Below are 19,038 nucleotides of genomic sequence, written 5' to 3'. Positions count from 1 at the left end.
AATAACACAGTATTCATTATGGTAGTGGTGCAAATTTCAGTGTGACCCACGGGCTTTGCAGCAATGTGACCTGTATATGTCCAACTTATGAATTGTTGAGGCACTTTAAAGTTGTTACATTAGCTGGAAAAAAAGTGTAGTCATACTTATCTGGAATATTAACTGTGTCTAATGTGGCCTGCACAAGAAATGTGAGTTTACAATTTCATTGATTTGAGTCTGCGGCAATTGAAGTAATGCATTACCATTGTAAACTCAGCCTGAGATTGATGCTGTCAGGGTATAATGTGAATTTTGATGCTTCGGTTCCTTGAGTGATGGCACAGTTACTAGCAAGGTAAGCAAGACTGCGTGTATGACTGGATTGCACATTACTCCGTTCTCTATCACATTTACTGAATGCGCTAGTCAGTGTGATTGGGTGCTTAGTGCTTGTAGTTCACTTTAGTGTGGTCTTCAAGTCCTGCACCTGTTCTTTCTACACCCTAGTTGCCACTGTGAAATTGATGAAGCAGATTATTTCCATTTAATATTCCCGCTACACCTGATCATGTACTGTTCATTGTCACATTGAACGCTAGGTATAGGAGGCTTTGTGTGCAAGATTTTAATCAGTGGTGCTTCAGTTTCTCGGATCTGAGAGGGCATAATGGGCTCCAAATGATGAAGCAGTACTGTTTATCTCTCCACATATATATGTTCACTCAGCGTCTTCCAGGATCCAGTAGTATTTATATTTAGAAAAAGCAGAGACGCGAATGAAAACTATTACAAGATTACCGCCGGGGAATTAGCCGTTGCATTGGAATTAGCCATTGCATATTTGAAAAACCATTTCAGTCTGTAATCGGTTACCATGTCCTGACTCTTTCTCTCACCTGCATCATTTGCATAAGTAGTGTACCAGTAACTGTCACAACTGCAGATATTGCTGCATGGTTAGGCAACCTTTACAATGGCTTACATTCTATTCAGTACTAACATTTCCTTCTGTCCTGCTGTCTTCTCTGTGCAGCCCGTTATACTTAGTGGCGCAGGCAGGGACACTTTATTTTTCATTCTTTTTATAGTCCCATTATAATTTTTGTCTTCACCGTGCAGTGGCAGTGTCCAGACTCTGACGACCCAGTACTCCCACCCATCTCGAGAAGGGAGCGCTCGTCCCGCTAGCCCGGCCGCACCTCGGCCGCCGTTCTGACAGGTGCCATATTACCAGAGAGCACGTGTGGTGGGCAGCGGCAGCCGGAGGAGCCATGGGCAAGCAGAACAGCAAGCTGAAGCCCGAGGTCCTGGAGGACCTAAGGCAGAACACCGAGTTCTCGGATGCCGAGATACAGGAGTGGTACAAGGGGTTCCTCAAGGACTGCCCCAGTGGGCACCTGTCCATCGAGGAGTTCAAGAAGATATACGGCAACTTCTTCCCCTACGGGGACGCATCTAAGTTCGCCGAGCACGTGTTCCGCACCTTTGATGCCAACGGGGACGGCACCATCGACTTCCGCGAGTTCCTGTGCGCGCTGAGCGTGACGTCACGTGGCCGACTAGAGCAGAAGCTCAAGTGGGCCTTCAGCATGTATGACCTGGACGGCAACGGCTACATCTCGCGCCAGGAGATGCTCGAGATAGTCACGGTCAGTAGCCCTGGGACCATCTTGCTGGTGTTTGCCGTAACATTCTGCAACTGTAAAATGCTCGCAGGGAGCATTCTGCTGGCTTCATGAATTGAACTTGAGTGTGGCTAAGGCCGTCCTAAGTGGTGCTAAGTGTTGGATTGTCCAAGTTTAGGAGGACGAGGAGAACAGTTTTGTGAACAGGTGGTTTGCGCTAATAGACGCCAAGCTGCTAAGGAAGGAGGCGCTGGCTAAGGTTTCAAGGATGAAACACTGATGGGCCGCGTGCAAAGCTACAGCCGCATTGCTGGTGGCCGGCACATGCATACAAAGTGCTTGCCGTAATCATTCTGTTATGGCGCTCTGCTTTGTTATGGAGCGTTGCGACCATCTGTTCGCCACTGATGTGGTACTGTTGAAAACTGGCCGTATGTACCTGTTTCAGATGCAGTGTAGTCTCCAAACTTTTGCGTCTAGCCACAAATTGCTATAAAAAAAAGGTTCTTGATAAGTCAGAAGTGCCTGCTGATACCCTTGAGGCGCAAAACGAGAAGTATGTGATGACCAGAACAAAGATGAAAGCAGTGTTGGCGGTAATGCGTTACAAGTAATGGTGTTACCGGTAGCGCGTTACGTTTAGTAGCGTACTCGTTACCATTTCCGAACTGTAACGGGTAACGCACTTATGTTAACATTTTTCGGTAACGTGAGGTGTCACATTACTAGTTATTTTTTATTTCAATTTTCCCCCCTCCGCCCTCTTTTTTTTGACAAAAAAAAAGCATAGAGCACCTAAAGTAATGTTGCAAATAAAATGTACAGGTGCTCTCGATGACTTTCGTTGTGGCTCGCATGCATGCCAGAAGCACTTGCTCTTGACGACGCACCCAACTAAAAGAAAAAGACAATACTCATAAAGCACGAAACAGGTGCTTGAACATGCATTCACACATTTGCGTTCACCTGCCTCCCCTTCCGAAACCACCTAAAGAGTGGATGCATGCCGAGCATTTTGGAATATTACCGTAAAAACCGGACTATAGGTCGGACCGGAATATAGGTCCACCCCCTAACTAACCAATTCTAAAAATGAAAAAGTTCTTTTTTCAATGGGAAAAGTACCGAAAGACATCCTTACTTTGAAACAAATGCGACTCGAGAGGTTGCACAATGGTGACAGTATTTAATTTCATTTAAATGGTGCTTGTATGTACACCCGGCAAATTTTTTAACAATATCGCGCACCAATCGGCCCGCGTGTTTGTTTCTGGCACAGGCAAGTACGGCGCCGTAGAGCAAAGCCCTCCTCTTCATGAATCGCCGCAACCAGGATGACGAGCCTTTGAATTGCGCCCTCGTGAGTCTAGAGGCACGCGCGATCTCTGCCGCTTTTCACGCGGATGCATTCGGCAGTCACAGGCAGCGATCTTGCTCGCAGCGCTCGATACACTACGGTCTGCCCACGAAATGATGTTTTCTTCTGGTTGCTGCAAGTTGTAATACGCAGCTTCTGCCTCCGCCAGTACTGAATGCTCTTTTCGGATACTCCAAATTCGCGCTGTGCCGCCAGGTTCCCGTGAGCTTCCCCGTACTCAATCGTGTTTTTCTTGGAGGCGACGGTAAATTGCCGTTAGCTTCCGCTTTGCGTCTACTGAAACGCAAAATGGTGGCACTGCTGCTGATGGCGATGGTGATGGAGGCTGTTGACTTCAGCCACCCATTGTTGCAAGACTTCCGTATTTTTTCCGCCAATGACAGGTATATAAGACGGGGGTCGACTTTTCACCATGGTTTTTTGAAAAAAAGTTCGACCTATATTCCGGTTTTTACGGTACATTTTTGAGATTTTCAGTTCAGATATGTTTTCTTTGAGAAGTTAGAATTGAAGTGCCATTTTGTGTTTAATGTCACATCTGGAAAATGGCTTCACCATGTGCCACAGAATTAGAAGCCCTTACATAAAACTCTACAGGCAACTTTAGGCCAGTATAACATTGCTAAGCTCCTGCACATTTGTGCAAATTATTCTTGTTAAATCAGGATTTTGGCTAAAATCGTTGTTTGGGCTAGAAGTTTTATGAGAAATATGAGCTTTATAAAATTGTTATCGTCAGTTCCTGTAGTGAAGATGCACAGATAAAAATTTATGGCCATGGAGAAACTGTAAAGTAACGTGCGGTACTTTTTTCGGTAACGGTAATGGTAACGCGTTACCTTTTTTTTGTAGGTAACGTAGGGCGGTAACACGTTCCTTTTTTTCTTTAACGTAACGAGTAATATATTAAGTTACTTTTTTTCAGTAACGCCTTCAGCACTGGATGGAAGTAGTATAGCAGCTGTAGGCGATGACATGGAGTAAAATTTTATTACTGATGACACTGTTGCAGAAACATGTGATACTTGTCTACTTTTGGATGCAGGTTAGGTGGCCTGTCTTTGATCAGCCATTCCAGCATGTGGTTGGCCAATAATAGCAACCCTTTTGCATGCCTTTGTTTTGGCTGGGGTCTGTTGGTTCCACTGGCCAGGTTCACAGGGTCCTCTTTCAACCTCATGCTCGCAGGCCATTTACAAGATGGTGGGGTCTGTGATGAAGATGCCCGAAGATGAGTCGACGCCTGAGAAGCGTACCGACAAGATCTTCCGCCAGATGGACAAGAACATGGACGGCAAACTCTCTTTGGAGGAGTTTATTGAGGGCGCCAAGAGTGACCCCTCAATTGTGCGGCTACTCCAGTGCGACCCCCAGTCCTCTCACTGATTGCCGCCACTACTGCACCCACCATCCCGGTGCATCAGCTGCTACCTCCCGTCAGATCTGCAAGGGCCAGGCACAGCTCCTCTTTCCCTCCTTTCACTGGGGAAGCCCTCCTCCTTCCTGCTTCTTTCCAATGCTGCAGAGCGTTTGGTTTGGTCACCCCACGCTTTTTCAAATCTGGCGTGCACTGGTAGCACTGGTTGCACACCATTTCTGTGCTAGTGGCGGTGTTGTCACATGAGTGCAATGCTGTGGCACTATTGCACTCTGCTCCCGTACTTGTCCGCACTACCTTCATCCTGAAAAAGGGCCAATGACTACCGTGCTCTGGACCTGCACTGGTTTTTGAGGCCAGTGAGCAGGAGCCTGCTGTACACAGGTGTATTGGGTGGCTGCCGTGTTCTGACGTGCACTAGTCTGCGTGACGAATGAGGGGTACAATGGTCAGTGGAATAGTAGAAGAGCAAAGTGCAAATTACAAGCTGGGTTGGATTCAGTTGGTGCATGCCAGTGAAAGGGACTGACAATGCTGTGTGTCATCATTGCCACTGGCTTCTAATTTTCTGGGATGAAAAACTCAATTGTCACTCTTCACCAGAGGCCCAGGAAAGAGTTGGTGGCGAGTGGTATCAGGGCCAGGAGTGTATTGCGGCTTTTAAATGCAGCGTCTTGTGTCCTCGCATAATGTGCTGAGTGGCAGAATAATCGTTCTGCTGTTTCTATTGTTTGGCAACTGTGGCAGTGAACCACCATTTGTTGCCCTGCATTGTGCTTTCTGTGATTGTCCTTCTTTGCTTTGCCTCGTAGGTCACGAAACGGCAGCATAGGCATTGTCATATCTTGCTAAGGCACTCTCTTACACTTGAAGGCTGCATAGGAGCACAGGGTTGACAGCTTTCTTTGGCCAGGTGGTCTGCTTTTGCTAGTTTCGTTTGGGTTTCTCAGCACTGTCGTTTCCATGCTTGGTAGACAGTGCAAGAGTGCAGGGGAGCTTTCTTTTGCAGTAGCAGGAATTAAAAAGTCGAAAATTTTTACGTTCCTGTGAAAAGGCCATCATTGCACTGTTTAGTTGGAATGGGCAGTTCTGCTCTGTACTTGTGCATTCTCCACTTACACATCAGCTTTAATTACTTCACTGCAAAATCCTGCAGCACCCATGCTTGTGCTGGACCCATTGTAATCGGACATGTGAATTCTCAATCTTCCATGCTACTTGTGTGTAGTTTCGCCACAAACATGGCACTTTGGGAATCAGGGAAAGCAAAACGAAAATCACAATTTTGAGGGTGGAGTGTTGCGTTAAAATCCAGAGCTTGTGAAAGCCTTACAGCATCAAGGAAGGGTTGTTTCTGAGCAAATTTATTTTTTTTGTGTTGCGCAGCTGAACTTGAACTGGATAAAGCTATGCAGCTTGTAGTGATGGATTATAGCGAATCTACTTGGCGACATTTAGATTACCTTTAGTAGTTAGAGGCCTGTGTGATTATGTAGCCTGGCTCCATTGCCAGTACATTTTGGCTTGGTTCTGTGCATACTGTGCAAAACATGGTTATCAAGGTATTGTAGACTGTACATTTGATTTGTTTGCCACCGTTACACGCAGTGCATGGTCTAATTGCAACATCAACTTGAGAAAGAACTTCTTTTTTTCAAATATCCATGTGCAATGTTTTGTTTTTATGTACCAGGTTCACAAGATTATTTCGAGGATGTGATCTGTTTTGCTCAAATTGCTCGGGTGTTTTGTGGATGGTAGCACAGTGTTGCACACAGATACCTATCTTATCTGGCAGTGCTTCACATTTGACAGAACACAAGATTGTACTGTTGTAGCCTGGTCCCAGTTCAGGCTATTTCTGCTTTGAAATTTCATTCTTTCAGGCCTGTAACCATTAAGCCAGAGAGTGCGCATCACTGGATGCCACATGTAGGGTGGGATATACCCCTTTCTTTTCTTCTTTGCATTTCTCTATTTTCATGTCATGCTGAGGCAGCACTGGCAAAGATGAGATGCTTTGGCAGCATGTTTTTTAAGTCCGTTATGTCAGGATGGAAGGAAAAGCTTAGAAGGCTCTGCTTTGGCATTCTTGAATCATTTTGAGCACCGGTTGTGTGTGTGCAATGCCACACAGGAGGCCACCCATTGTTCTTGCTTGTTCGTTTCAGTATTCACATCGTTGGGCGAATTAAGCGGTGAGCTTTTGCCCTGCCATCAAACTTGAGCTGTTTGAGATGCCTCCGAATTGTGCTGTTTTTTTGTGATCACTTTGCGGTCATTTATTCTGACCTGCGAAAGCATTTTTTTTTTTAGTCCTCTCCTTTCTTCTGGCTTCCCCAGTGAAAACCGAACGCTTGGACTTGATGCTTGGTGGCTTTACCTGCAAATGGTGCTTTTTTTTGCAGTCTGTGTGGAAGCTGTGGCTGAAGAGACATATTCAGGTGGCGTCGACCTCAAGGTCATTGCGCCGATGGCGCCTTTCCCGTTGGCTCGGCATGGCAGTGCAGTCTTTCTCATGGCCGTCAGAAGCCTTTGTAAAAACGTGTGGTAGCGCGGATGTCACCGTGCAAAACTGTGAATCCTGATGTCCATTGTGCTGGCACGGTTTCAAACAGCATCTTGTTAATGTAATGGGAGAAGTGGAGAGAAGGGGAAAGGGGAGGATGAAAATTGGTGCCAGGCATTGCTCAAAGTGTCGTGAGGGGGATCGGATGGTGCAACACAACAAAAAGTGTGGCAGCCTCACATGAGACAAGAGGTCTGTGAGTGTCCTGTCATATGTTCTCTTGTAGCCTGCAAGTATGAAAATGTGAACGGTTAAACTGCACAAAAAAGAGATTTTGATCGCCTAGTCTTCTTGTATTCTTCAGCAATTATACTGCGTTACTGTCTGCAAGAAAAAAATTACTTGTCCAAAAGTGCAGATTGTAATGTGCCTTTTTACTCGCAGACATGTATGTCATGAGGTCTTGCAGTTATGCTGCATGTGCAGTCATGCGCGGTCTTTCCATCGTGATTGGTGGGGTTATCGGCAATTTCCCTTTGCGAGTTTTCCTTTTTGTTTAGCTTTCCGGAAACCTGCTTCGCAGCATTGAAACATGCGATATTTGCAATGTGATGAGTCATTCATGCTCCATGTTTTCAAGACTCTGTCGCTTCTTGCGTATGTATGGTTGCCCTTTGCAGCCTTTAACTAAACATGCACTTACTGTGCCCTGCTATCTTATTGTGTACATTGAACACTTTGTGTATCCTGTGTGTCAGGTTATTTGGTGTAACTACTTCGAATGACTTCATTTGTCCTCTTACGATGCGTAAGTCGAATCTCACAAGTAGTAACCTTTGTGGAGGAAGCCTTGCAGCTTAAACCCCTGCTGAATGCTGGTGCTTTCCATTTTAATGTTTTCCTCGTTGTTATGTCACCGACTTTTTCAACATCTTATCACCCTGATTGTGTTGTTCTGGTGTTTCTTATACTAGTACGCCCCCGCCCCCTCTGGAAACGTGGTTTCATACTCAAGCTGTTGCACTGTTTTTGCTGTACATGCTATGTACTGGATCACTTCAGAGGCTTTGCATTCAGCAGCATCACTTTGATGGATGTCTGTTGTGAGGTTTGAAGAGTGTCATCGATTATTGCTTCTTTTTGCTGGATTGCTTTTAAAAAATGCACACCTACTTTGTGCTTGCATTATTCATACAATATCTGCCCCTTACTTACTGGTTAACGTCCCCCCTTCCTTATTTCTTGATTATTGCAGTGATCTGTTTCACTGGGAAGTGACGTGTGACGTGTCCTGCCTCGCATTATGTGCATTGCTGCTGTGGACATTCCTGCTATCATGCCATTGTTGACACAAAAATGAAAAAAAAAAGATGGAACCTTGATGAAAGCATGTGATACTCTATTGCCTAAAGGTACACGGATGTGTTGGTTAAGAGGTGTGTGGCATTGGTTCATTCATGGTTTAATCCCCTCTGACAAGGTTATAAATGCTTGTCTTGATAACACAAGCAGACCTTGTTGTGTCGTGAATGAGCTGCTAATAGTAAAGCTGTCTGTCAGCTATGAGTGCTACAGGGCAGGCCAAACTTTGTCGATAAAATGTTAGGAGCAGCAGGGTTACTTTTGTTGTTCCTTGGAGCATCTTTAAAGGAGAGTTAACTGTGCCAGGCAGTTGAGAACATGAACTTTGTCAAAATGCTATAGTATGCTCCAAAGCTTATTTGAATAGTTTCAAAGGTGCAGCGTTATATTTCTGTCGTTGAGGACTAGAGCACAAGTTGTGTCGACTGTGTGTGTGTGAAAGCATTAACAAATGGCGATAAAAAGATATTGCTTTGTCTTTGAAAACAGCCTTTGCATGGTGTGATACAGAGAATACCTGTTTCTTCTATCTGTGTCAGTGGAGGCTAAAGCCAATCAACAGTATTTCCTGCTGTCTTCCTGGCTTCACGTTAAGTGCATCTCGGCATTACATTTATAGTTCAGTGCTCTTTTTCTCTTTCTTGTTCACTCATACTGTGCTTTGCTTGTTTCGTTTGAATTTTTCTGTGACAGTAATTTTTGATGAGGCAGTTGTGGACTTCCTCTTTTTCCTTGTGGATGTGACTTTGTGAACTGCTTCTTAAGTGTCGCTACTATAATAAACGTTTTAGTATGCCCTTACTGCCGCTGCCAAGGGCTAACTGCTCAAACATGTGGCACACTTCAGCAGTTGATGCCCGGCAGGACTGTTAACATAGTGCTGTTGCGTTCTTAACTTTCAGTGCTGTACTGGACAAGAGATGCATGTGCGTGTATTTCTTCAGCATAATGCAATATTGCTGTCGCGGCTTGCCGTACATTCTCAGAAATAGGAAAACAATTCCTAGCCTTGACCGAAGCAGTGAAGAAAAGATTTGAGATCACCGTGTTTGCCAGTGTTTTCCCTCTAATGACACATATGTTGCCAAATTCACTTGAGGTATCAGTACTCTCAGGAGTAAAAGCTTTTTGGCCTTTTGCTCTATAGGTGAAGCCTGTGTTAAGTCTTATAGGGGCAGATCTTTTGTGTGCGATTACCTTTGAGCAGCCTGCAAAAGCATTGTGATTTGTTTTTGCAAAGGATTCTATGAAAGGGTGTCATGTTCCATTAAGGTGTTATGTTTAATTGTAATGCAGTTTATGAAACTGGCCACTAAAGCTGCGTTAAGCTGCATATTGGCCAAGTATATGCATTTGATGCTTGATTTCTGCAGGAGGGTCTGATTTGCTGTTTTAAATGGAATTTCGGTTGGGGAGCTAAATTTAACTGTGAAACTGACTGTGAGAGTGTTCATGTAATGTTTTGCATTGGATAGAGGCTGATGCTGTGTAGAAAGGATTGTGACTCTAGGACGAGACATCATTTAGCTGGCGTTAAACTGTCAGATGCCATTCCCGCTCACAGTCCAATCGTACGTGAAAAGGCCATTTGAAAGTGATCAGAGAAACGGCCGCTGTTTACTGTGCACCACCTGTCACATGCACCCCGCCCGTTGTGGTGACCGCGTCCATCTAGCATCTCGGAAGCGCTGGGAAGAGAGCAAAAAAGAGGGAGACCCAGGCACGTCTCTCCTGACATTAAGCGTGGTTTCCATGAGCCACTTCTGCGTATTGCTCGGCGTCGTCCAGGGCATCGTACCAAGTGCCCATCAGAAAGTGAGAATAAAACAAATAATATCTTGTCATTTTACTATCGCTAGGTGGGTAGATAAAGGTCTTAGGTTGGGTCTTCCTTTACTAATACAGCTCCCACGGTGTGCGATTTTGCTGAGACGTAGACGATGCTGAACCAGGTATTGCTTTGCAAGAGTCTTGTACATAGAATGAACAGTGTGAAGCCTTGCTTCCCTTACTTTATTATTGCTTCATGCAAATCACACGAGGTATAAAACATGAATCGTCAGTACTGCTATGCGCATCATCTATGTCTTAGCAAAATGCCTCCATGTGCAGCATGTGGTTGTGCATGACTTGCTTTTTTGTGTTTTTGGGTGTTTAGATGGAACTAGCATGGTACCGAATTAAGTGTTTCTTCTATGGTAGGCACTTTAATGTGAGGCTATGTAGGTACATTTTTCATCAAGCAGATGTATTATTGAGCAGACTCCAATTTTAAGCTGAGGAAGTCTTTTGAGGAGTTCTTACAGCCTGTGGCTAGTGTAAGTTGAAGGCCTTAAGCCTTGTAGCGAGCTTGTGGTTATGTTTTCTTGTATGGTTTTTGGCCGAAATATGTCCATTGGCATTACAGGTATTGCTTGGCTCCTTTAACTAGCCACGGACTGGTTGGTTGTGGTGGTCTACATTAAACACACACTGAGTTCGAAAGTAAGAGTTCAAGTGTCAGTGACGTTCGCTTTGTCGAGTCGGGTGTAGTTATGGCACGGCACTTCCTGTATTGCAGTCAGCTTATTGGTGAGTTGATGGTTCAGTGTGCTGTGATGATCCTTTCATTCGTTTCATCCTTTACTCACACTTTTGATGGTCGCATATAATAAAGTGAACAAATACTTGTAAGCTTTTCAGTTTCCGTCACCAGTTGTATGTTCATCTGGAGGCTGAGTTTTTTAATGTTGAACTAGGTTTAGCTGTGGCACTGTAAGCGGCGCGTTTGGCATTTCTGGCCACAAAAGCGTCTTCAGAAAAGATTTCTGCATAAACTGTACTCATGTTAGAATGTTCTCGTTATTTGGTTCTTTGGCTGCCATAAGCTTTTTATAAGCTCCGAATAGTATTCGTGAATATCTGCTGTGGTGGTTTAGAAACTTTGCAGAGGAAAAAGAGGTATGGTGCTTTGCCCGTTATTGTGCTCTTTCTGCTTGGTGCCGACTTTGTAGAGTTGTACACTAGTGATTGCTGCTGTCGCTCAACGTGTGACCAATGATGAACATTTCCTTGGTGGCCCCATTTAGAGATATGTGATCAGTCAGTGTTGGCCTTTGCGTTTTTCTTTTTTTCATTTTTCAACATGTAAGTATGCGTCGCCTCCGTTGGAAAGATGACACAGCTATCTTGCTTGAGTTTAAAACAGCATCGCATTTTACAAATTTAACATCTCATCGAAACGCAGTGTTGCCAGAGTCCTCCACCTGCTTCACTTGTGTCGTTCCATTTTTAGCTCAGTTCAGTGACTTGGAATCAGTGTGCTCAGCATCCCCATATCATATTCCAGTACACATCGCAGTTTTCTGCGATTTCATAGCCAAGGAACATGTGTGGCTATTCTTTTGCTTCTTGTCTTGCTTAGTGTATGTACGGTCAGTGGCCGGTACACATGTAAAATACATCAAATTTATAGACTTTGCCACGACCTAAACTTCGAGCGTGTCACCTAGGCGTAAAGTAGTCCTTGCCACAACTTTAATTTTGACCCGTTGAGACCTTCTCTTGTGCCGTAGCATGAGTGCAGGTTCTCCTGGCGTTATCCATTTCACCTAAGCAGCTAGCTGAACTTCACAAAGGTGGCCTAAGCATCCTCCGAGAGAAAAAACTCCGCAAACTGAAAGATAGAGTGTGCAGAAATGATCCTTCCAGAAAAACCTGTGAGGAATCTTAACATGCCCCCCACTGAGGACAAGTAGAGCTCCTTTTTAAACCCTTAGCCTTTGTCATGCAAACACCTGGAGCTCAGTGCTGTCAACTGTGGTTTTGTGCTTGCATATGTGTCCCTGTTGCATAATTTCGCATGTGCTTCATTATTAGTTGTATTCTTTGATGTTGCTATTCTGTGTGCCATAGTTTTGTGACATGCAGCACACTTATGTTTATCCCCGGAATCAGAAAGTCGGGAAAGATGCAAGGGGGACAGATAGACATAACAATATGACGGGGGAACATACACTTTGCACAAAATTTTGAACTTTCTGGTTATTTCCTCAGAAAATTTGAGAATTACTTGGATATTCGACACCAAGAGGAAATCTAGCTAGAAAATAGTGAAAACTGTGCTTGTCACACGTAATTGTTGAGTAATCAATAAATGGGTGGTCAAATTTTGTTCCCCCTCATATCACTCACGACTGTACGTCATGGCAATTAGGTTTATGTGATGCATTCACTTCAAGTCGTCTTTGTAATTTGTAAGACTAAGTTTTCGGGGATTTGAGCTGGTCCAGCCGTGAGAAGTGACACTTTCAGTTGCTACTGTTTGCGTGGTGTCACTTTTCATGTAGGCATTAATTAGCGAGCAAAATTTGTTGTGTTAGCGGCTGCTTTTGATGTTAATAAGGCCCATCTGTGAAAATAATTTTTGTGTTATAGATCTGAAAACTGAGCGACATGACGTGTATCCCTTGTAGGCCTCTTACAGGTTTGAGTCGGGCTTTTTGGCCCTTTCTCGACACCATTTTGCCACAGTACTGTGGTAAGATGTGGTGTTTGGGGAACTCAACTGACTAGTAGCATGCTCCCAGTGAAGCAGCAAGGTTGCCAGTCTGAAAGCATTAGATAAACGTCATTTATGAAACTTGCCATCTTAAGCAAATGTCTTACTGATGGCTTTTGCGAAGTTGTCGTTTGTGCACTCTTCTGCATCGTCTGAAACTCGAGTACCCGCGTCTTAAAGAGAGATACTCTAAAAGCTGTCGGAACTGTGCATCCATGTGAAGCCTTAGAAATGCTACATGATGATAGTTAACATGTACCTGTCAAGAATATTTGTGAAACACAAGTGATATGCACTGGCACTTATTGTACAGCCTGCCTCGTACGCTTTTGTTGCATGTCATCAATGCCAGAAAATGCTGGTACATTTTTTCTTCTTTCATACTTGTCGCCTCGCTATATTCCCTTGAATTTATAAACGTGCAGCAGGGCGTCTTCACATGTATGTTCGTGTGAGTGTGTGCATACTCGCATTTTTCTGCAGTGATGGCCGCGTTTGCACAAGGAAAAAAAAAGTGCATTGGTCATGTGCTTCTGTGTTATTTATTGCAAAATGATGCTGGTATGCTGGTTGTACATTTCTTATTACTCTGCTGCTCTTCTTACATGATCGCTATGCGTTGGGAGAGGTCACATCTGTGGCTCGTCCCGGATTTCTCCAAGACATAAAAAAGTATGAAAACAATGTTTATGCAACCCTTGTTTCGTATGATATTCTATTTCTTTACCACTTGTTGGTTTCATTTTGCTTTTAATGATGCTTTTGTTTTGAGGAGACAGTGTAGTTAGGTGCATTAATGCATGAGGGCATTTATGCTGATGGTGGTAGTCACAAAAAAGCGATCACTGGTCCTTTTCAACTGACCCTATGCTTACGTAGACTTACTTAAAACCTCAAATTCCTGTCTTACAGAACCAGGCATGAATATTTGTCACGTGTGTTCGCAGCGTAGTCTGGAGTATAAATGACAAGCACGGGGATCAATGGGGTTGAGCTGTTTTTTTTGTCCGTTTATGACCATACAGCATTACTTGCATTTTTGTGAAGAACGAATTTATTCAAGCATCTTTGTACAGCAATCCGTGTCATCTGAGTGAATGTGCTGAAAGAGAGAGGAGAGGTACTAATAGACACTGTTTTCCAGTGCACAGCCGTGATGAAGAGAGTTGTACAAAGGCCAAAGGCTGTCCTTTGCCCGGTAATCAGATGCTGTAACACTGTTATGTTTTCATTTTTTTTTATGTCTCAAAAAAACTAGTGGACTTCTTGGTATTAGATTGCAGCATGCTAATGCCTCTTGTCATGCATCCAGTCGTTGAGTTCCTTTTGTCCTTGTCTCTTGAACTTTTCCAACTTTTTTACTGTGAGCACACGGTGCTTAAAGATCCCTTTGCGTGCATTTAGTCTGGAAATTGTTTCCATTTGGGAGTCTCGAAAATGTGCTCAGTTAGAAAAGATGTGCTTTACTTGAATTTAGCATCTTTTGATAGGCTCGCATATTTGTTAATCGTGTTGTGAGCGCCAGGTGCAACTGTTTCGAGAGCAAAGAAACATTCAGTATGAAAGGTGAAAAATTTCTCATCATATCGACTGGTTTGACCCTTCGACTTAAAAGTTTTTTTGTTCATAAGTTGGTGTTGACCTTGTGTGCTTTGTCATAACTCTCTCTCTACCTACATTTGTTTCTGCAGTGGCTTATAGTAATTAATTTTGTTTCCTGCTTGCATTAGTCCACAAAACTGGTGCTGGCATATGCTTATCCAAAGTCTCGGGAGTTCCATTTTTAGTCACTTCTTTAATAATCTCGAACTTAGCAATGAGCAGTGCATTCGACTTGCTTCCTCGCATTTCGAGAGCTCGAGCCAAAGGCACCGTCGCCGTACTGAAAAAAAGCCCTAATCATATTGTGCTGCAGTACATTGATAGCTAGATTAACTAACCTCATTAATGCATAAGCAAACTAAGCATTGATGCATTTAACTAGACATTAATTAGGTACTTATAGTTTAAGTAAATGTCTTGTTAAATCGCTAGGCGTTTGCTGAGCAATAGTTGTAAAATGAGACTTTATAACATCGCTATACTTAAAGCACGCTTTAACGGAACGAAATTTTCCGCCGTATTTTTAGTCTGGAAAGATAGATGCGTCGAACATTTTGCGGTGCTCCATTTGAGCCATGTGCACACAGGAACTTGGGCTCTGGTTTGGTGCACGGCGGTGTTATTAAGTTCACCTGGCACCGAACCGAAAGTTTTAACGCTCTTATCACATAACTAGCACTTTCAATTATCCTCATGCTAGTCTAGAACGTTTCTCTAAATCTATAGGCATATGTAGAAGCTAGCACTAAACATCTACTCACTTCGTTTTAGCAAAACAGAAGTTTTTGTACCATTTTAGCAAAACAGAAAAGTTGCATCGTCAGTAGCTGCATTGATCTTCCAGTGCGCTGCACGGCAGAATGTTCATCTAACAAAGCATGGCTCTTCATACAGCCCTTTAGCTTTTGTAGTAGCACTAACATGTGATGAAAGATAGAGAAGGAAGCAGACACGTCTCCGGCGTACCATGAGCACCGATATTTGAGGATGGAACAGTGAAAAAATGTTCTTGAGCCTTTCGATTTGTCGAGGAGTGCATCTCTTGCCGTCTGAAAGACTTCGGAGACTTCTGGCTAGCTGAAAAATTATCTCCTATCTTCCAGGGCATTACCGGTATAGCAGATATCGCAGACTCTGAAGAAGGCATAGCTTTTAAAGAGGCTGAATTGATAAAGCAGGCAAAAACAAAACATGTCCAGCAGTCTTAGGGCGAGTCGTGCTCTCGGTTCACAGTTCCTCCATATTTTAGGTTTATCTACTATTGTCCTTAACTGACTGCTTTCAGTGGTGCAGAGGTGCCAAATTTTTGTTTTGTTCTTTGGGAGCCGGAGGACAGCAGTAATGGTGATGAATCTGTTTCATCCTTGCTATGTGGGTGGAGGTATGTTTCCTCGCGCTTGGAATGTTCCTGGAAAGTGATTTGCAGGGCACGTCAAGGACTAGACTTGAAGGGATCGGAAAACGACTTTCTGGGAGGCTTGCAGGCTTCGTAGACGCTAGCCCTAGCGTTTCCTTCGTGTTCCTCTGCCGATAACAAGCCTTCCCTCTTTGCTATAGTCTTCACAGCAGAGTTTATCGTTAGACCTACCATTTGAGTAGATCTTGTTGACCTATGTATAATACGTCATGGGGCCAGTGGAGTCGTTTGTGCTCAAGTCTTTCCCTTTCATCCAGAGTAGCCCTTCTGGACAATGTACTATGTAGAAACGTTAGCATAAGCCACATGGTATTCGCTGTTGGTGCCCCATGTCTTAACTGCAGATTTCACTGGGATAACTGCTTGCCACGGGTAACTGCTGTATCGGGACTGCTTGAGAGAATTCGCGGTTCTTGCAGAATTTCTTTAAGTTAATTTCTTCGTAATTACTTCAACCACAACAGCTGCTGAGTTTGGAAGGGTTCGTGGTATTGGTTATTCTTAGTTTGACTAGAGTGTGGTCTGCGAAAATATCTCACAGAAAATATCAAGCAGTTGCCATCTGACTGGGTGTCTTAGGCGAGAAACTTGCATACAGCAAGCAGGGATATTGGGCTGGACATCATTACTTCTGATTGATTTTTGTTGCGCTGCTGGTATTGTAGGGAATTGGCTAAGTGCACCTTTTCAGGTTGCATCCATCGACAATGGCTGCCATGGAAAGTAGATGTCACTGAAATCATAAAAAATGTACTTTTTAGATGCCTGTCGTACGAAAACAAAATGCTCGTTTTCTACGTGGATCAAGTTTCCCTCTCCCACGCCTGCTGTGGGACAGAAGTGAAGGTGTGATGAGAATATTGAAGAATTTGGTGTGTGGTTTGTCTCTGCGAACACAATCACCAATGTTTTGTGCAGGGTTCTGTGTGAAGATGGCAAACGTGCTCCTTCAGTAACACGTTTAATGCTTTAATGTTGGTATTCAGAGGGTCAGACATCCAGATTACTGTGTCCCAATTGTTAACAGTCCTCATAACATCCATTACGAGACTACTGTGAACCCCATCACGCTCAACGACGGCTCCACCGCAACCGATGGATGTGACAGTGTCGTGTCTGTGGAAGAACGACTACGAATCAACCGAAGATGATCCTATTTCAACTACCTTGCGTTCCCCATATAGCACTTGGCTGTGTATGTTCACACTGAATGCTGTTCACACTGAATACTTTAAGAAGAGTCAAAATGGTCATGCACTTTGAAGAGTGTCAAATGGGTAGTCTTAATTACAATTGAAAGCACCCTCCACACACTTAACACCTTTCGCTGCTGGCAGTGCTAGCCACTTGGCGGTGCTACTGCAGAACAGGGTGCTGCTGGTCGTCCGCAAGGATTATGGGTCTTTTGTGACGCCGCGAATTATTTGTGATGCTCTTCAGCTCTTTGTTCTGCTCTCTCCTCTTTAGTACGAGTCCTGCGTGATGTCCCGTGTGTATTATTGCGTGTCGGTTGAGTGTGTTGAATCTCTCTTCTTCCTTGTGCAAGTGGGAAGTATGCAAGTGCTAGCTGCTCTCTTGTACTTTTGGTTCTGTCTTCACGATTCCTCCTCTGCGCATCTTACCTGTACTCAGAGATGGAAATACACAAAGGAAAACTGTACATTCTCAGAGCGTGTGCTATGTAGATTGAATGCCAATAAAGTTCAGTTCTTCCCAAAGTTTGTGCATGATTTTGGCCTGCTTTGCATGGTGAGATGCAGGTGACGTTGCTCTGTATAAAACACTTCTGTAGGAAGCTGCTTCCTTAAAGGGACACTGAAGACAACTCCATCCAATCACGGTCCTCAGTAAAAATTGGCCCACTGGCTATTTTTGTGTATGTGAACATTTGTCCAGCAGCAAGAGCCGCATTTATAAGTGAGAAAATGAATTAAAATTCTCTGTCTTTGCGATAGCGCCACCTGTATAGTTTTTGCTTTTCTAACTTGTAAAATTTTGTTTTTGGCGAGATTGGTTTCTTTCTTTAGAGTGCCGTTGTGTACCGATACAGTCCAACTTCAGTTTATCTTCAGTGTCATTTTAAGTGCCTTATGGGAGTACCATTGGCAATAGCATGTGAGAGTGCCATACGGGTGAGGATCTTTCCTAAGATCGGAATGCTAGAACGCGTGGGCAGAAAAGGCAGGGCTCGCTTCCTATCGTAAAATGCCCGTGTGACGAAAACGGCGTAAAAGAAGCGAGGCTGAGCCCCGAGTCTGTCAGATTATCAGAGTGTAGGGTAAAACATGTAGAAATTTATACCTAGTTGAATTCCCAAGTTCTAAGCCTTGTTTCCCGGAGCGAAGTCGATTTCAGCTCAGTGAGGTTTGAAAGAACTGGCTGCAGCGCAAAAAATGCTACAAAATTACACTGGCCAGTCATAGTCTGTTGGCGGCGTTGGTGTGTTATTTTTTCATTCACACTGAGTAGTTCAGTACAGTCGTATCTAATTTCTATTTTCGCTGGAATTGCAGAATAGGAAAGCGGTGCCGCGCTGTAGTGGGCAAATTTAGCCAACCACTGTAGTCTTACCATGCATAGAAACAAATCAGCAGCTTAACCACCGTGGTCTGAATCATCGCTCGCTCAGCCTTGCATTGTACGATGTGCTAAAAAAGAAAAAGTTGTACTGCTCTCAAAATAACAGGAACATATCTCTTATTTCTGTCCATGACGACACGTGTGACCACGTAATCGCGCGCCTGATTTTATGATGCAAATTTCTTGCAGGCACGGTAGGGAATTGACACTTAGCGCTTGGATAATGCGTATACGTGCAAGCAAAAAAATGACGGCCGGTTTAGCTTGGGTTTAACCACGAATTATTGTGCGCTAGCACCATTAGCCCTGGTTTTTAATGGTTTAAATTATGCATGCTTGAGCTGAACTGGTTTACTTTATGGTTGGTATATCATATGATGTAAGTTTGCGGGATATTGCATCATTTGAGAATTGTACTGCAGTAGAATTGGCCATTCTACTGGGAGTCCTGATTCCGCTCCTGGCGCAGAGGTACAGCGGTTAAGCGTTACGCGCCATTGCTCCTCCTGTGGCATGCAGGTGCTGTTATCGGTGGGGCTTGTGAGACCCATGTTGTTCCTGAGGAATCTCGCGACTAATATCATTAATTAAACTGCCGCGATAGGCAGTTGGCTCACAATCAGGTGGGTAGCTTGTGATGATGTCACGTGACCAAGGTGGCCCAC

General features: G+C 44.0%; 1 protein-coding gene across 1 annotated transcript in view; it reads left to right on the top strand.

The window, feature by feature from the left end:
* The window catches only part of Nca (neurocalcin homolog), a 103,796-nt gene extending 86,285 nt beyond the window's left edge, over nucleotides 1-17,511 (top strand). Inside the window, exons 3-4 of the mRNA XM_077641265.1 lie at nucleotides 1,102-1,631; nucleotides 4,174-17,511. Of these exons, the coding sequence (XP_077497391.1) occupies nucleotides 1,254-1,631; nucleotides 4,174-4,371 (576 nt within the window). The 5' untranslated portion in view covers nucleotides 1,102-1,253 and the 3' untranslated portion in view covers nucleotides 4,372-17,511. The remainder of the gene's footprint in view (nucleotides 1-1,101; nucleotides 1,632-4,173) is intronic.
* Nucleotides 17,512-19,038: the final 1,527 nt, after the last annotated feature.

Source organism: Amblyomma americanum, chromosome 10 (genome assembly GCF_052857255.1).
Source record: "Amblyomma americanum isolate KBUSLIRL-KWMA chromosome 10, ASM5285725v1, whole genome shotgun sequence".
NCBI classification, from domain to species: domain Eukaryota; kingdom Metazoa; phylum Arthropoda; class Arachnida; order Ixodida; family Ixodidae; genus Amblyomma; species Amblyomma americanum.
The sequence above is the reverse complement of the archived record's forward strand: the minus strand, read 5'-3'. Positions and strand labels throughout refer to the sequence as shown.